Source organism: Nuphar pumila, chromosome 5 (assembly GCF_984573655.1).
Source record: "Nuphar pumila chromosome 5, dmNupPumi1.hap1.1, whole genome shotgun sequence".
In the NCBI taxonomy this organism is placed as follows: domain Eukaryota; kingdom Viridiplantae; phylum Streptophyta; class Magnoliopsida; order Nymphaeales; family Nymphaeaceae; genus Nuphar; species Nuphar pumila.
The window spans coordinates 21,493,745-21,512,155 of NC_143253.1; the positions used below are offsets into that span (position 1 = coordinate 21,493,745).

At 36.3% G+C, this 18,411-nt stretch overlaps 2 protein-coding genes across 2 annotated transcripts in view; one reads left to right on the forward strand and one right to left on the reverse strand.

Moving 5' to 3' along the window:
- The window catches only part of LOC149837069 (uncharacterized), a 126,473-nt gene extending 122,228 nt beyond the window's left edge, over positions 1-4,245 (reverse strand). The window contains exon 1 of the mRNA XM_090007960.1: positions 3,771-4,245. Coding sequence (XP_089864086.1) covers positions 3,771-3,886 — 116 coding nt within the window. The 5' untranslated portion in view covers positions 3,887-4,245. The remainder of the gene's footprint in view (positions 1-3,770) is intronic.
- Positions 4,246-10,520: 6,275 nt separating this feature from the next.
- LOC149837070 (U-box domain-containing protein 35-like) lies at positions 10,521-17,716 on the forward strand. The gene is made up of 10 exons (XM_090007962.1): positions 10,521-10,689; positions 12,064-12,185; positions 12,904-13,025; positions 13,297-13,505; positions 13,623-13,659; positions 14,110-14,434; positions 14,549-14,650; positions 15,393-15,821; positions 16,611-17,369; positions 17,615-17,716. The coding sequence occupies exons 1-10, from the start codon at positions 10,521-10,523 to the stop codon at positions 17,714-17,716; spliced, it is 2,376 nt and encodes a 791-aa protein (XP_089864088.1).
- The last annotated feature ends 695 nt before the right edge of the window (positions 17,717-18,411 follow it).

Consider the following 18,411-nt stretch of genomic DNA (forward strand, 5'->3'; position numbering starts at 1 on the left):
GTTTTATTTTAGATCTTTCGATGTTGTCTTCACGTTCATGTCATAGAGATGATCCTGCATGGCGATAATAGAAAAGCATGGATGATGTAACACGACCATAGTCATCATTGAAATGTGTGTTTTGTGATGTTATTATTAGAGGTGGGCTACATAGATTTAAGCAAATATTGCAGGTCTTGATCAAAAAGTATGTCCATGTGATTCTCCATCTATTCCTATCACTTTTCGTGTTGATGTTATTGTTGAACTAGAAGCAATTAGAAGAAGAATAAGGTTACAAAAATGCAAAGAAAAAAGACTTCCAACAATTGTTTCAAATTCTAAAGATGATGATAATGATGACTCACTTCTCAAAAAAAAGCACTAATATGAAGAGGTGGTAGTGCGGCAGTTGAATGCAATAATAAGGATTTTCTGTCTTAATCCTTGAGCTATAAAAAATAGGATCATTATAGTTTAGACTTTAGAGATGAAGATTAGCAGATAAGACATTGGTTACCTGTGATGTTTTTAGTTATCATGAACTCTCAATAGTTTACTTACGACTTATGACATTTTACTATTTTAGTATGACTTTGATGTAAATTTAATATCGTTAAGGCTTTAATTGTGTTTAAATTATGTAGTTGCCTTTTATTTACATTGTCAGTTATCAGTTGCATGGTTTGTTTCATGTGTTGTAATTTTTTTAGATTTTTTTTATTTTTCTTGAATTTTTTCAAAAATTTGAGAATTTTTTATTAAAAATTATGATTTTTTACAATACAATATGATATGTATCCTATTTTTGGCCCGAACGAAGAGTGACGATATGATACTTACAACCTTGATCAAAACACAACCCTCTTTTTAATAGGGACATTTCCTTCTGCCATGTCATGAGTGCAGAATTCCATTTATCTTATTTTGGGATTTTAGTAATTTTTATAGATTTTTATTTACTTAAAGTAACCCACAATTTTACATCCGAAAAAAAAAGTAACCCACAATTTTACCATCAGAAAAGCATTGGTCACTCTTGTTCAGCAGAAAGTACTTCAATATCATTCTTTCTTTGCCAGTCAATGATAATATATGCATATCTTTTACATTGTTTTCGGACATCCGAAGTCCCTACCAATGGGGATTAGGTCTTCTATGTCGATCTTAGGTAATTATAGCAGGTTTAATGTGAAATAGTTGGGCTTCAGAGGGGGGGGAGAGAGAGAGAGAGAGTAACTATGATTTTTCTCTGAATTTTGTTTTCTTATTTCTGGTGGAAAGATTCAATTCTTTCTTCTTTCATTTCCTTGAAAGGGTTAATAAGGGAAATATCCTTATGAACAAAAGAAATGGCCTCTATTCGATATTATAGCAATTTTTATAAAAAGAAAAAATGCAAAAAAAAGAAAGATTTGACATAGTTTTCTTAATCAGTTGAAATAATAAAAAAGGAATTCTACTGATATTTCAGCTCCTAGTCCCATCTCCTTAGCCAATTTAGCTCTTAATACAGGACAATTCAACATGGGTTTGTTTGTAATTGACATAGATTAATTCTTATGGTTCCATCTGAAAGCATCAGTTTTAAACATGTGTCGATGTCAAATTTTGTCTGGATTGTCAAGAAAGGTTGATTTAAGTTGAGTGCATAGAACGTGTATATATGCTCTTTTATTTGATTTTATGCAAAGTAGAACTCTGCTTTAAACATGTGAAGCCTTTAAATATTATCAGGATTGTCAAGAAAGGATGATTTAGTTTAAGTGTGTGTATGTGCACATATGATCTTTAGATAACTTCCCTAACAACTAGTTAAATTGTTAGGTCTTTTGGAAGTTTTTGGAAGTAGATATAGAAAACAAAATCCAAATAGATAAACATGCATTTATTTAATCAATATTCATTATCTATTTTATGACTGAAATTCTAAGAAAGAATATGCAAACATTTTTGTTTTCGATATTGAAAGTTTCCCATGCTTGATCAGCTGTTAATTATGATAAATATTATTGAGAACCGAATAGAAATATTGATAGATCTCCGTTTTTATTAGCGAAAACATTGGTCACAGTTTCTTATGGTTTCCATTTCTAAAGAAAGTTAGACGGCTCTCTCATTTTTGGTCTGCACCCTTCAAAATCCTAATGGCTCAGAATATACCTTTTAACTTTGGAGGAAGTAGTGCACACCAGTATGCAAAAAAAATTTAAAAGGACATGGCAAGCCTATTTAAGAGAGAGAGAGAGAGACTGGATCATAGGGCTGTCAATGAGTCAGAGTGTGGGCTAGACTTATCCAGCATCTGGATTCTTTGGTGGGTATAGGTCAAAATCCAATTACATTTTATTTATCACATCAAGTAAATGAAAGAGAAAAACCACTGTTCTAAAGGCCCCTATGTGGGTGATCTCCCATGTTTACTTGTGCACACATGGTGAAACATGTGCTCGTTAAAATTCTTGCGTAAAGCTGCCTTCCCACGATCACAAATGAAGGTTTCTCTAAGCAATCCCTGTTAAGTGTACGTTATAGATTTATGGAAATGTTGACTTTCAGAAGTGGCAATGAATATATGGTGAACACCGTATTTGAGAAGAATAACAGCACATTTATACATTCAGCCCAGTACATGTGTCACTAGTCTATAGAAATTTTCCCATAAAAACCATCAGATACAAACCAAATGAATTTGGTCAGGAAGCTCACCTGACTCCAAATGCACCAATTCATTATGCTCCACTCATTTTAAGAAACCAAAGAATAAAAGGTTGTTATCTCAAACCACTCCATACCACTTGATAAGCTCGTCTTCACTTGGACAATGCTTTAATTGAACCTTCAACACCCACGCAACCACCACCTTTGCAAGAAATGTTACTCCAGCATGCTATATGTAGGTTTTCGTCACATCCAATCTCAAGATATGACTGCCAAGAAAACAACAATCCATCTAGTTCTGTCGCCCCAAACCTAGTGTTTCCAGTTTAAATTTTTCATTTTCAATATGGCAATCAATTCAAATTATGCACTCCCAACCTCTTATTTATGTCAACAGGGATACTCCAATCTACTCACGTGCCACGTCCTGCGCCCTAGATCATACTCTTAATTGGATATAGCATAAGAATGGCATTTCCCAATTCCCTTTGTGAGTGCCCATGTGACGTATATTACTATTTTTTTTTATAGGCAAGCTGGGTTTAGGCAAACCTCTACCAGATATCTATTAAGCCCCATGTGGCAGAGGGATTCGAACCTGGGCCTTCAGCTTGGCACAGGACCCCGCTTACCACATGGGATACCACCTCGGTGGTGTGACGTATATTACTATTATAAATTCACAAAAAGAAAAACAAAAGTGAGCAACAAGTAAATATCAAGTCCAAAGAAAGCCCCACGTTTCTCTTCTTGGTTACAATTTGAACATGAGTGCATGAAAAATGTTTAAGCTTTTCACAGTTTAACTAAACTGTTAGTTGAAGTAACCGAATCGACTGCACTCATTCTTCAAATTACGTGATTGGGTCAGATGCTACACAACCATTTTCGGTCAAACTTACAGATTGTACGTACGAATCATTTCCATTACAAAGAGGAAGCATTAGGGCCATTGATTGCATGCCTCTAACCAAATGTACGCTAGTTTCTAACATCAATTGCAGTGCACGATCCAAAACAACAACCATCAAGCCACCAAAAGCCCCGAATTTCCCAAATTTCGGCGCAAGAAGGTCAAAATTTTCAGTAAAGGAGCCAACAAAAAAATTTGAAAGAGGCAGAAGCCTCACCATTCTTCCTTCTCCTTGAGAACTCCTTCCTGCTCCGACGGATCAGACGCGTTGTTCTCGGCCTCAACGATGCGATCCCACCGATCCTGCAGTTCCCCTCTGCTGAAACTCCTCATCTCTCCTCCTCCTGCTTCAACGAGAGCTCATGAAAACAACGCCCTGAAAGATGCCGGATTTTGGTCACCACTAAAAGGGTTTAGCCACTTCTTCTTCCTTCTTCTCATGTCAATCCCGGGAAATCCCTGACACGGAGGCAGATTTGGGGTTTTCCCCGTCGGAAAATCAAATTCGAAATGGTGAATCAAAGGGAAGATTAGATCGGAGATTAGGATTGGAGATGAGGTTAGGGTTTTATCACTCTCTTCGCCTTTTCTCCTTTTCTTTCTCGGGCGTGAGGAAGAAGGAAAAGGGTCGGAGGAATGGAGGGAAAACGAAGAAAAACGGCATCGGTTCACGAAAGCAATTTTATCGAACCGGCAAAATAAAACGCAACGTTTTGTTTTCGCGAGAGACCGTCGCGATATGTGGTGTATCCAAGTGTCAAGCTTTTGGTGCCACCTGTAAAAAGTTGTTTCTAGAATTAATTACAATGTGAGGGACTTTCTATGGATATGAACCTCCGAATGCTACACGTTGCCGTATAACATTGTTGACTTGAGCTTGGAGTTTTATATCTTGTTCTACGCTTCTGGAAAGGGTTGTGTCATTGCAGATAGCTTAGGCCTTAAGGGTATCAACGGGTCGGGTTTGGTTCCCAGGTAAAACCAAACCCATACCTGATTTGAGATGATTGTACCTGTCCGGACCTGGGCCTAATCGGACTCACCATAAGAGAAACCATACTCCGATCCTATAAGGATTCCATGAACCATACCAGGTAAAATAATATTCTTTTTATCTTTTTTATATTGAAAATTTGTTGATCTTAGTCTGAACTTGGGCTCAAATCTGTTATGAAATTTCACAAACCATACCTGGATCTATATATTAATCGAACCCTTACGGTCTGACCCAGATTATAATCAGACCTTCTGGGAGGATGGGCTTTGCACTGCTTAAAATAAACATCTAACAAAAATGATATGGATCCAAACACCATATTGGCAAGAAGTTTAACATGGCAATCTTTTGGCCTTGAAATTGATTTAAAGCGACAATTTCCTCCCATTCTTATTGGGGCAAAAATAAATGAAGTATAACAAATTATAGGAAAATGAATAAAATAAATGCTCTTCCCCCAAAATCGTGCTGATGAATTGTGAATATCCTAATCCCAAGTCCTAAACCTAAATCGCTAAATCCCAAAATATTAAAATTGGATGCTTTATGACTTTTTTTAGTTAACAACTTATCATATGAATTGAGAATGTAATTAAAAATTTGTAAGGGCATTTACAGAAGGTTTTCATAACAAAATGTCTTACTTACATGACACTTTATAATTTTTAAAAAAATTAATTATCATTTCTCTCTCTCCCTCTTTCTCTCATATAAAAACTTTCTCTTTTTATCACTGTGCATCTCCACAAAAAGGTTTAATCTTTATGGGTAAAGTGTTTGGCACTTTTTAAAATACTTTTCCATAAAAAAGAAATAGGCATAAAATGAGGACTGCCTCTCATAACATGAAGAAACTTCCTCTCTTTATTACTATGTATCACTCACTCTTTAATAGGCATGTAAACTTCCTCCATCACTATGTATCTCTCCCTCCTTAATATGCATGAAAACTTCCTCTATCACTATGCATCTCTCCCTCCTCAATAGGCATAAAATGAGGACTCATTCTCTTTCTCTGGCCACAGTCTATTAGGCCATAAGAAAAAAAATATTTTTTGCATGGGGTTGGCTATTCCATAGTTGCATACAAACCATATTTTGCCCTACATATCGTGTGTAAGGCATACAAATACCCATTACTAAAACAAAACTGGTTTCAAATTTTAGAAACACCAAGAAACATGTTTCTAAATGCATATGAAACTTATCCCTAAAAATATAGGAAACCAATACCAAACTAACAAATTTGGTTTCATCTATGGTAATTGCAATAATTGAATCCCTCTCAAATAAGGTAAGACATGGGATAACAGAACCTCGGCAGCCCCTCTTACACCGTTCTTATATATGTGGATCTAGCTTACTTCCATTGAAACCGTTAGAAGGCTTCTCTCACTTCCATTGAAGCAGGTTATTTCTTTTTCTTTAATTTAAATATGATAATTGTACTTTTTATATTAATTTCATGATTGAGATTTTAGAAGACGTGCAAGATACCATGGTCATAGTTGCATATACTTTTCACAAATTCTAGAAAGGGGCAAGGGGCAACATTTACATCATTTGCTTGAGATTGTTATATGTTTTTACTTTTACGATTGATTGTCTTAAAACATATTGCTTTTAATATTTTGCTTTTATTGATACATTGGCTCATTGCTATAGCTATACATAGTGAAATTATGGGATATTTTGTTTTTTTGTTACTTTTAGCATTTATTTTATCAAAATATATATGATGGTATTATTCTTATAACTTAAATGATGAGATGTACTTTTCATAAACTCAGCCATCATTCTGGAAACAAGGTATGAAAATCTAGTATTAATGTTTATTAGAAACTCATACCAATTTTTTAGATACATTTTTAATTAAAAACATAACCAAAACTTTTGAGGTCCTTGCGTACCTATACTCATACATCATACATGTACCCATCTATGGCAACTATGGGCCATTCCCATACATAATTGTGAAAGCTTTTGGTTATTATGCAACTCAGGAGTGCAATCGGGTTCTGGTTAGGTATTATCAAACTCAATCCCAAATTAGACCTAAACCCGTCCCAATTTAATTCAGGTTCGAGTTCAGGACTGGGTGCAGCTATATAAAAATTGTGGACTCATATTGGCTAACAGATTCAGCATTAATTGGATCGGGTCTTAAATATACATGTCAAACCGAACCCATCTTGATTGGGGCCTAGGTTTGAGTATGGGTACAGCCATGAAAATGACCCATATGGTTTAACAAGTTTGAGTATAATCGGTTCGAGTTTAAATTGGTTCAGTTTTTAGCTCGGGCACTACAAGAAACAAAGTCAATAGCGGAGACTCTTTAACGGCGATAAAAAAAGTCACCGCTATTGATTAGCATTAACGGCGATTTTAGATATCCCTATGAATGCTTTTGCCCGACACAAATTTCGTTGTTAAATACATATCTATAATGGCACCTTTATATATCATCGTTACAGTTATTTTTATAATGGCTACATTATATGGTAGTTAAATATGTCATTGCTATAAACATACTTATAATGGCAACTTTAGATATCATCGTTATAGGTATATTTATAACAGCGATATTATATGACCGTTAATTATTTTCGTTAAAAAAACTTGTATGGCAATATTTAACAGACATATAATATCATCGTTATTAATATATAACGGCAATATATAAATCTCATCGTTATAACCTCATCTATAACGGCAACATTATATGACCATTAATTATTACCATTAAGAAAATTTTACAGCAATATTTAACAGGCATATAATATTTCCACTATTGATATATAATGGCAAGATTAAAAAGCTCATCGGTATAACCTTTTTCTACAACCATATCATGTTTGTCACTTTTATAGCTTTTCTATAACAATAACATGTTTGTCACTTTTATAGCCTCTCTTTATAACGACCCTCTTTATAACGATCATATTTATGTCGTTATTATAAACTAACATTTTTAAATGACCCAACTAATCTTTTTTTTTCTTTTTTCTTCTTTCTTATCTCTCTCTACGATCTATCTGCACTCTCATCCGGCCACCCATCGTCGACCCAGCATTGGAGTGCCTGCTCTCTCATCTCTCTTTGTCATCTCTCTCTCTCTCTTTCATCTAATTCAGTGACAAGTAGAGAACAAGGAGAAGTAAATAGCAAGGTGATGTCGGGTACATAGAAGGACCTCTGTAGGGTAAGGTGGCCTCTGGAGACGGAGAAGACATAGCGTCTACAGAGAGGAATGAGAGAGTGACAGTTGAGAAGAGAGAGAATTATGTTTTTTGGATAGAGTGACCTCTAACTGCAACATTTTTCTCTTCTCCCTCTTGCTGCAACCTCGGGCTTACAACATGCAGGGGCTTTCGACGATAGGACAAGTAGGTGCTTCCAGCGATGGTTTGAGGTTGCAGAGAACGAGAGGGAGTGGAGACAGGAAGATGGGGGCGCAAGTGGGAGAGGTTACGGCACACCTTTTTGCTTTATTTTTGTTGGTTTAAATACATTATATGTTGGTCGTTAGATCTTATTAAGATCCAAAAACCAGCGTCATTGCACTCCGGTTGCACATAGCGATGGCAGTGGACCGTGGGAAAGCGGGGCCCCGCCCCGCCTTGCCCCGTTTGGACCGGGGATGAAGGGTATGAAACGGGGATGGAGGCGGGGACGAAGGTTAAAATCCATCCCCGTCCGGGGGTGGAGGCGGGGATGGACGTGCACTTTGCCCCGCCTCATCCCCGTTTGAACCGGGGATGAAGGCGGGGGTGGAGGATAAAATCCATCCCCGCCAGGGAGGTGGGGCGGGGGGTGGAGGATAAAATGCAGAACCCCTAAAATATAAATCATACATGAAAAAAATAGAATTAACATGCATTTACAAAATAAACTAGATAATTAAGAATTAAAATATAAAATCCCTAAAATCAAAATCATACATGATAAAACAAATAGAATTACCATGCATTTATTCAATAAATAACAAAATTAGTAATTAAAATATAAAACCCTTAAAATCTAAATCATACATGTAAAAAAACAAAAATATGTATGGATTCACTGAATAAATTATACAAAATTAAAAATTGAAATGTAAAACCTCTAAAATCTAAATCATACATGAGAAAAAATGAATTTGACATGCATTCCCTAAATAAATTACACAAAATTATGAACTAAAATATAAAACCCTTAAATTCTAAGTCATATATAAGAAAAAAAAAAAGATTTAGCATGCATTTACTAAATATATTCTATAAAATTTAAAATTAAAATATAAAACCTCTAAATTCTAAATTATATATAAGAAAAGAATTAGATTTAACATGTATTTATAGAATAAATAACAAAAGTAACAATTAAAATGCAAAACTCTTAAAATATAAATAATAAAAAAAAACAGATTTAGCATGTATTCATTTAGTAAAATATAAAATTAGCAATTAAAATATAAAACCCTTAAAATCTAAATAATAAATGAGAGACAAATTAGGATTTAGCATACATTCACTAAATAAATAATAAAAATATGAATTAAAATGCAAAACCCTTAAAATTTAAAGTATATGTCTGACGATTGGATGTCGCAGAGAGAGAGAGAGAGAGTCACCGACGATCGAACGCTAAAGAGAGAGACCAGTAGCTGAAAACTTTTTTTTTTGAATGCATGTTTTTCACTGGCACACTTTTTATGTGTGAAAAAAAAAACTCTTTTTTCTGGCACCAGAAAAAATTACATTTTTTTTGGCACTTTTTGTGTGCACCAAAAAATGTTTATTATCTAGCGCCAGTATAACAACCATTTTCACTAGTGCTACATAAAATGTCACCAATGAAAAAGTCATTTTACTAGCTCACCAATAAAGGAGGTTTTTCTTGTAGTGGATAATACAAAAAAAATGCAAGAAATAATACCCACGTAGGTAAAGTCTTGGTATTAGTCTTTTGTTTTTCAATGTGGAAGTTCATGAAATAAGTTTCCATTTATTTATACAGCCTTTAACCAAATGGGTTATATCTCACTGACTCACTAAAATTCTTTTTTTATTTCAACACTTAAATGTGTTTGTTACTAGATTTGCTATTTTTCATGAAAAAACTTACATTTATTAGCGTATTTTTTCATGCTTTGCAAAGATATATACTAAATATTCTTAAAATAGTTGCGTTCAACGTGTTCATTATCCAGAATGTTAGATTATTTTACTTTTAATCTTGATAAAGGTAATTGATGACAATTTTTTTTTATCATTTCAGTTATCTTGGACATATGGATGGGCCGAGTCTCTAGTGTTCTTAAAAGATTACAAATTGTCATGCAAGAAACAATTTTTTTCAAACAAATATATATATCTATACAAAATTTTAATTACATTTTCATAACACATGCTCAAATGACATTTTAGAGAAGTTATCTAATTTTTGACATCTATCCAGCTAGATTTCTTTTTAAAATTTTTGTGAAGAGATCCATCCAGCTAGATTATCATGGTTCTCGTTGCATCAAATGTGTTCTAGAAGAGTTTAATTAAAAGGTTAGAGAAGGAACACGTGGGATCGATATAGAACAATGCAACTCACAAGCCCTATGATCCAAACTTCAAAAATAGCATGGGGCATGAGCAAGGTTTGTGGCTAAGCATTCAAAGCTTAAATATAGGCACCCGTTAACTACGAGCAGCCATGCCCTCCTTGGCAAGTGCAAATCAGAGGCGCCTTTAGCCTCCATTACAAAAGCATAATAAAAGCAGGAGAAAAAAAAAGAGGGAAGAAGGGAGAGGAGAAAGAAGGATTCAAGGAGAGATCTAGAGAGAGAGGCATAGAGTAGAGGGGGTGTTCTTTGCACCCCCGGTGAAAACTCCATGACTCGTCTCTAGAGAGAGAAAACAAGAACAGCTGCCTGTTGGCATAGTAATATTGTGATTACTCAAGAGAGAGAGAGAGAGAGAGAGAGAGAGAGAGAGAATGAGCCAGCCAAGAGTTGGGGAGAAGGGTGGGTCGGTGGCAGTGGCTGTTGACAAGGACAAGAGTAGCCAATATGCGTTGAGGTGGACGGTGGATCATCTCCTCACTAAGGGCCAGACCTTAATGGTCATCCATGTCAGACCCAAGAGCCAGACCATCCCAAACCCCAGTGAGTTCTCTCTCTCTCTCTATATATATATATATAAATATATATATATAATCTAACATTAAAATAGTTACCTTCAATATTAAATAAATTCAATCATATTAAACTAATTAAAATATCTTACTTTTTGAGATCACAAAAGTAAATTTGGTGGATTCATAAAGTTATTTTTTTTGGAAAAGGTGTTTGACTTTTAATTTGCTTGAAGTTCAAAAGACTTATAATGAACAAAAAATAACCATGAGTTTTTTTAAATACCATTCTTTTTAAAGGTATTTTAGTCATTTTCATATAATTAAATCTATCTGATGCTAAACTCAATTATTTTAATGGTCCCATATATATTACATGAAAATGACCTCAAGCCCCCATATTTACTTAGTTGTAATTTAATTATCAGCTATTTACAAAAAGCTATAAATTTTAGAATTATTGCATGCAACTGTTTAATGTGTATACACATTTCAAATACCTGTTTGAGCCACAGGTGCAGGTTTAAACGAATCTGACCTGATCAGATCCTAGTTAATCAGATTAGGAGTGAGATTTGAATTCAACCGAACATCTGTAGCATGGAGAGAAGCAGATCACTATATAGGTGGAACAGGAGAAGCTCCTCTAGGCCCGGCTAGCCCACAGAATCTTATAAAAGATCTCACTTTTCCTTGAAAAACTCCTACTTCTAAGTCATACATTTAGTTTGATCTCTTACCTATTTTTGTCCCCACAAGTATAAGCTTAACGACACGAGTTTATGCATTGAGGATCCTTTCGCTTTTGCAGAGCCCAGGTCCAAAAGAATAGTGAATCACCAAATGCGGATCTGGTTAACACAAAATAGACATTTGATTACATGTTTAAGTATAACCATATTAGGATATCCATGGGTTTCGGCTTCTAACTTTAAACCCGAAAACGAATTTGAAACATTTGTAATACGGATAGTCTTTCACTTACCGAATCCACTTAAATGAAATCCAACTCTGCAGAAAATCCAACCCGAATATGAACCGTTTACATCCCTACCTTGAGGTATGAAATAATATTTTTGCTCTTTTCTGATAAAACAATTCATCTTATGTCATATGGTCTTTTGTTAAACGAATCAGAAATGACCGACAGATGAATTTGTGGATCAAACACGTTTTTGGACCATAAATTATGAAAAGTAGGCAGTTAAGTGAAATATAAGTTTTTTCTTTTGTAAATAGCGGATAAGTTAGGTAGCCTTTTTGTAAATTACAATTTTCTTTTGACGAAAATTTTATTGGACATCTCCATGGACATGGATAAAGTAGCCTGGGAAATCATAGCTAGTCCTCTATCTTCTTATGTTATTTCGATTTGGTTCATCTTTTCCAAAACTGATATGTACAGTGGGAAACCATGTTTCTATTACAGACGTAAGTGAAGATGTTGCCATGGCGTTGAAGGAGCAGGCCGAAGAGCAACTTAAGGAATTGTTCCTTCCATTTCGATGCTATTGCACACGTAAAGATGTACGTTATCACTTCCTTTTGTTGTTTTTTTCTGAATCTCTCTCACTATATATATATATATATATATATATATATATATATAGAGAGAGAGAGAGAGAGAGAGAGAGAGAGAAACCTCACCGAGGACATGGCATTGGATAGAAATGAATGGAGGAGAAGGATTCATGTGGAAGACCCATAATGATTTTCTTTGTTGGTTCATATCGCCGACCCCAATTGTTTTGGGATGAAGGCGTAGTTGTTGTTGTAGAGAGAGAGAGAGAGAGAGAGAGAGAGAGAGGTAGTTTGTACATGCATTCTAATAGAGACCACTATTTTTGCAATTTTTCTCCACCTTTTTTTGTAGATCTAACCTTATAGAAGTGATCTACCTAATTTCTTTAGTAGAAAATACGTTTTGGATAATGCTTTTGCAACATATAAGCTGGTTTTCCAAGGGCTTAAAAAATCAATGGCGCACAATGTACCAAAATTTCATAACCCAAAATATCATATTTTTTGCATATAAAAAAGATGAACCAAAATGCAATCTCTAGCAAACAAACCGTGCTGAACACGCCTATGAGGTCAGATTGAGTGGATACAACTTTCACCTATGATTTTCCAAATAGATTATGCCTATGATGCACAGTAGCAAATCCACACACACATACAGTTTAATAAATATAGGAAAATCTGTGTGTGGTTTTTAATTTGTTGAAGTTTTGCTTTGTATCAGATTACTTGTAAGGATGTTATTTTAGAGGACAGCGATGTGCCAAAGGCTGTGATTGAATATGTTTCTCAGTTTGCAATTGAAAATCTTGTAGTTGGTGCATCATCCAGAAATTCATTTATCAGGTAATTTTCTGTATTCAATTAGCTATTGGTGTTAGCAGCAAATCCGTGCATGGCACATATACAGCACAATTTCTATAAGATATGTGAAAAAAGTAATGTGTAGATGTAGCCTTTCTTATGCACACATGATGAGGTGAACAAGAAAGAACTGCTGCCGTCACTTGCATTAACTTAAAAATATTATGTTCAAGCATCTTGGTCTACAGTTAGATGCACTCATGGTTGTAACTTTAGTTTGTTTAGATTTATAAAATTAACCACTTCCTGGCAGAAGATTGAAGAACCAGGATATTGCTACTACCATTTCCAAAGGCGCACCAGATTTTTGCTCGGTGCATGTTATTTCCAAAGGCAAGGTATCTTCTGTTCGATCGGCAACCAGGGCAGCACCATTGATTCCGACAGCTCGGCAAACCAGCACTAACCAACTAATTCAAAGGCTCGAGCCCCTGGAAATAAACCCTCCCGCTGTCACAAAAGGTCTGCCTTAGTTTTACTTTTGCCTTCTTGAGTTCATTACTTGAAATGACTGCCATGCTTTAATGAGATTAATTTTTCTGTATTTCTGACTTTGGTACTTTTTTTTTTAATTTACAGCATTTACAGCTGACAATGATGGTATCGATACAATCAAGTACGTAAACATAGTAATGATGTGCTCTTGAGACATTCTGATTTGTTTTTTTGGATAGTTTTAATCCAAATTTAAAGACTTGCAGAGTGCAAGCTGGGACCTAGTGGCCAATGTGTTAGAACAGGGACAGTAAGACCCTTCTGACTCAAACAAGGCATGGTTACGTCTCAAGTCCCAGAGGACTCAACTAATTGACAATAAGTCCTACCTTGTTGCCTCTTGGTCAAGACAACCCAGTTGTCATATAATTGGAACTTATCTTGGCCGTGGCATTCTTGATCTATTGAATACTCAAAATTCTGATTTACAGCCAGATCCTGCACTATGTATCAGTTAGTTGAGCCACAAAGTGACTGAGCTGTGTCAATCTTTTGAGGAAATTATAACATAACCAAGCATTGAATCAAGTTAAGATTGGGAAGCATTGTAACTGATTTTTTATGTGAACAGGTCTCCATTCAACAGACCAGGGAGATCCCCGGGTTCACGGTATAATGGTGAGCTCACACTGCCGGATAGTGACATATCCTATGTTAGTAGTGGGCGACAGAGCACAGACAGATTGTTTCCTTCACCCACCGAGAATCGTGAATCAGGAAGACCTCCAAGGCTATCGAGTGGAAACATTATTGATGAAGACTCCATGTCCTCTAATAGCCGAAGCTTCCAATCATCGCTTCACCTTGCACACAAGTCTCTTGATCTCAACTCCAGCGACATGGATCAATCTTCCAGTTCTCAAGGCGGTGGTGGTTCATGGTCAACACAGACACCGGTGAGTGACTATAACAGAAACAGAGGTAGAAGAAGCAAAAGAAGTTTTATTTATCTCACTCCTTATAAACTCCCTTCCTTTACATGAATTGGGAACTTGGTTTTCATCTCTCAGGAGGACATCGAAGCTGAAATGAGGAGATTGAAGCTTGAATTGAAGCAGACAATGGATATGTATAGCAATGCATGCAAAGAAGCACTTTCTGCAAAACAGAAGGTATATAATAATGGATTGTCATCTTTTCAAATTAGTGTTCAATCTAACAAAATGCATTCTAGCAAAACACAAAAACAAAAGAAACCACTAAACTTTGAAGAACAGTGAACCGTGTGAATAGGAAGGATATGCAATATAGCTTACATGTCATCAGTCTCAAAGGTAGTGACACTCTGCCTTTTCATTTACATTGCATCATCAAAGATAAATGGTATTCAACAATGTTGTCACTCTTTTGGGTATTCTAGATTGTAAACAGTAACGTATTGTATTAAATGTTGATACTCATGTGTGGCTTCTTTGGATACTTCAAACTTAGTTACAAGACAGTGATTTTCTCTCCACAATTTCTTGTCAAAACATGCACTTTTTGAAAATATTTAACTGGTTGGGAAATTGCCTTGCAATATGATCTCTCAACCCCCCCCCCCCCTTCTGAACAAGCATCTGAGAACTAGAAATAAATGCTGTAGTCTGTCCAATTGTGCACAGAAAAGGCCTAATCATATAACCAATGTGGGCAAGTTTTGTTAAGGGTCTTGAAGCATCAGCATGATAATAGTTTTCTTTAATGAGTAAATCTATTTATAGTATTTTTTTTCCTTGAAGAAATCATGGTAATCTTCAGTTATCCATGGTGGGAGTTCAATTGAATGATGGTGAAAGAACATAAGGACTAAAAATGCAAGAAACTGATGATTAGGCTTCTTGATATATACTTACATGCATCTGCGTATTGTAGGCATTAGAACTGCATCGTTGGAAAATGGAGGAAGAACAAAGGCTGGAGGAGGCCAGGCTGGCCGAGGAAGCAGCTTTGGCCGTAGCAGAGAAGGAGAAGGCAAAGTGCAAAGCAGCATTGGAGGCAGCAGAGGCATCTCAAAGGATAGCAGAGCTTGAAGCAAAAAAGAGAGCAAGTGCAGAGATGAAAGCACTCAGAGAATCAGAAGAAAAGAAGAAGGCATTAGACGCGTTGGCACAGACAGACGTTCGATACAGGAGGTATACAATTCAAGAGATTGAAGCTGCTACGGAATTCTTCGTAGAAACAAGGAAAATTGGTGAAGGCGGATATGGACCTGTATATAGATGCTACCTGGACCATACACCTGTTGCAATCAAAGTTTTGAGGCCTGATGCAGCTCAAGGGAGGATGCAGTTCCAACAAGAGGTAAGCAACTTTCAGGATAGCTATTTCTGAAGTTTTCATTTCATGATGGCTAGTGCTAAGTATACCTTGCATTTTCCTGTTTCTGCCAATGCAAATATTTTGAATATGCTAAGTTTACTTGCATTTTAAAAAATAGATAGGAGAACATTGACAAGCACCTCCTACTGATAATGGATGAAAATAATCCATACATAATCTAAATAACATCTTCCCTTTGGTAGCTTGGATTGGCTAGAGAAGTGCTTACATATACTGTAGGATTGAACTTGGATGACATTGAAACTCCAACATTGTTTTAAATTTTATTCCAGTTTGGAAGGATAACTAAAAAATCTAAAAGTTTAGGTTTCTTTTATGCCACCTATATGTGCTTCTGCTGATGATCCTGTATTTCCTTTTTTTCTCACCTTTGTAGTAGTAAACAGTTCACACATCATGAAAAGCACATGATACATTCTTCACATATGCACAGAATCATGATTGGTCATAGACACAGAGACACATGACAAACAGCACATATATAAAAATATGCATACAGCCCAATAACCTTCTGCATTTGCGGGTGGAATGGGCTTGAGAATATTGCAACTATTCCATGGTGCCATGGACACTGATGCTTTTCTTTTCAAACAAAAGCCAGTTTTCATCTTTGTCGCATGCATGCTTTCATACATATTCACTGCAAAAGGAAGTGTACTTAGTCTACCATTTTTTATTTTTGAAATCATTTAATATGTTCAACTTATCAAATTTAGTTAAAATATAATTGCAACAATCAAATTTGTGCAGGTTGAAGTTTTGAGCTGTATCAGGCATCCCAACATGGTCTTGCTCCTTGGTGCCTGCCCAGAATATGGCTGCCTTGTCTATGAGTACATGGCTAATGGAAGCTTGGAAGATCGTCTCTTCCGACGAGGAAATACTCCATCTCTCTCATGGCAACTTCGATTTCGAATTGCAGCAGAGATTGGAACAGGTCTGCTCTTCCTCCACCAGTCCAAACCAGAGCCACTGGTCCATCGGGATCTTAAGCCAGCAAACATCCTGCTTGACAGGAACTTTGTTAGCAAGATCAGCGATGTCGGACTTGCTAGACTTGTCCCCCCTAATGTAGTTAATGATGTGACCCAGTATAGGATGACCTCCACAGCCGGTACATTCTGTTATATAGATCCTGAATATCAGCAAACGGGGATGCTTGGCATAAAGTCAGATATATACTCCCTTGGGATCATGCTGCTGCAAATCATCACAGCAAAGCCACCAATGGGTCTAACCCATCATGTCGAACGGTCTATTGACAAGGGAACTTTTTTAGAGATTTTGGATCCAACAGTTCGTGACTGGCCTATGGAAGAGACCTTGAAATTTGCTAAGTTGGCTTTAAAATGCGCAGAATTGAGGAGGAAAGATAGGCCTGATCTTGACAAAGTTGTCTTACCTGAGCTTCAAAGACTAAGAGCCTTGGCAGAAGAAAATCTAACGCCTTATATGCTGGGCAAGAGTTCTAATAGCTCTCCTAACAATAGCATGGTTCTGATGCGCCAGGTAAACAAGGAAACTGACATTTTATTCTTCGATGGAAGTCATTTTCTTAGCATGACTAGACACTCATATAGACAAGCACACACATCATCATATAAATACCTAAATGCACACAGACACATATTACACCAAGCATATTGAAGCTTTTTTAAATGAAACATTGCTTGCTGTCTTCAAGGAAACTGCAATTTAATCTTAAAGTTTTTGCATAGCAAGATTACTCACTCAAAGTCTTCTTTTTCTTGCAGGAAGTGATCAGTGAATCTATTATGGCATCTGGATACACAAATGACGAGATTTTGAAGAGCAATTCAAGTACATCATCCATGCTTGTGAAGAGAGCTTTCTAGAGAGGGGAAGGATGCGACCTGAACCTGTTTTGGCAAGATTCCACGAGGTAGTCCTCCTTCTTGAAGGGACAGTTGAAGCACTAGCCTTTCATTTTTCTTCCCCAGTTAACCAAGGAACCAGCTCAACTGAGCTGCTTTGAACTTAGTTAACTTTGGCTAAGTACTTAAAGGAGATGAGTACAAGCACCTAATCTGAAATGTTGCATACTTGACCATGTTAGACCAATTCATGGAAACTTAGCTGTAGGCTGTATCAGAATGTTGATCCAGAGACCAACTTGGTCAAGTTAGTTTGAAACTCGAACTGAAGAAGCCAGTGACTTGGACAGCTTAGTTTAGGATGTTATCGAATCAGATGAATTGCCAGAATGACCAGGATGCTTAGCTTGGTTAGCCTTTGCGGCTTTTTACTTCTAAACCATGTTATTATAAATACACAATCCGAGCTACCAATTTTGTTTCTCAATAAGTTTTAACTAAGTTGGTTGCTGACCAAACTGAGGACATGATCCTAGTCTCACCTAGTTGTGACTGTGAGTTCACAACTACTCTATGACTGGTACTCGCCTCAAGTTAACATCTGCAGTTGTGCCATAGAGATGGATCGAGCAGCTAGCTTGGTAGTGAACCTGCTTAACTAGAGTGGCTCAGTCAATGCAGGATTAATTTCTTGCCCGAGTGCCAAGCTAACTCGG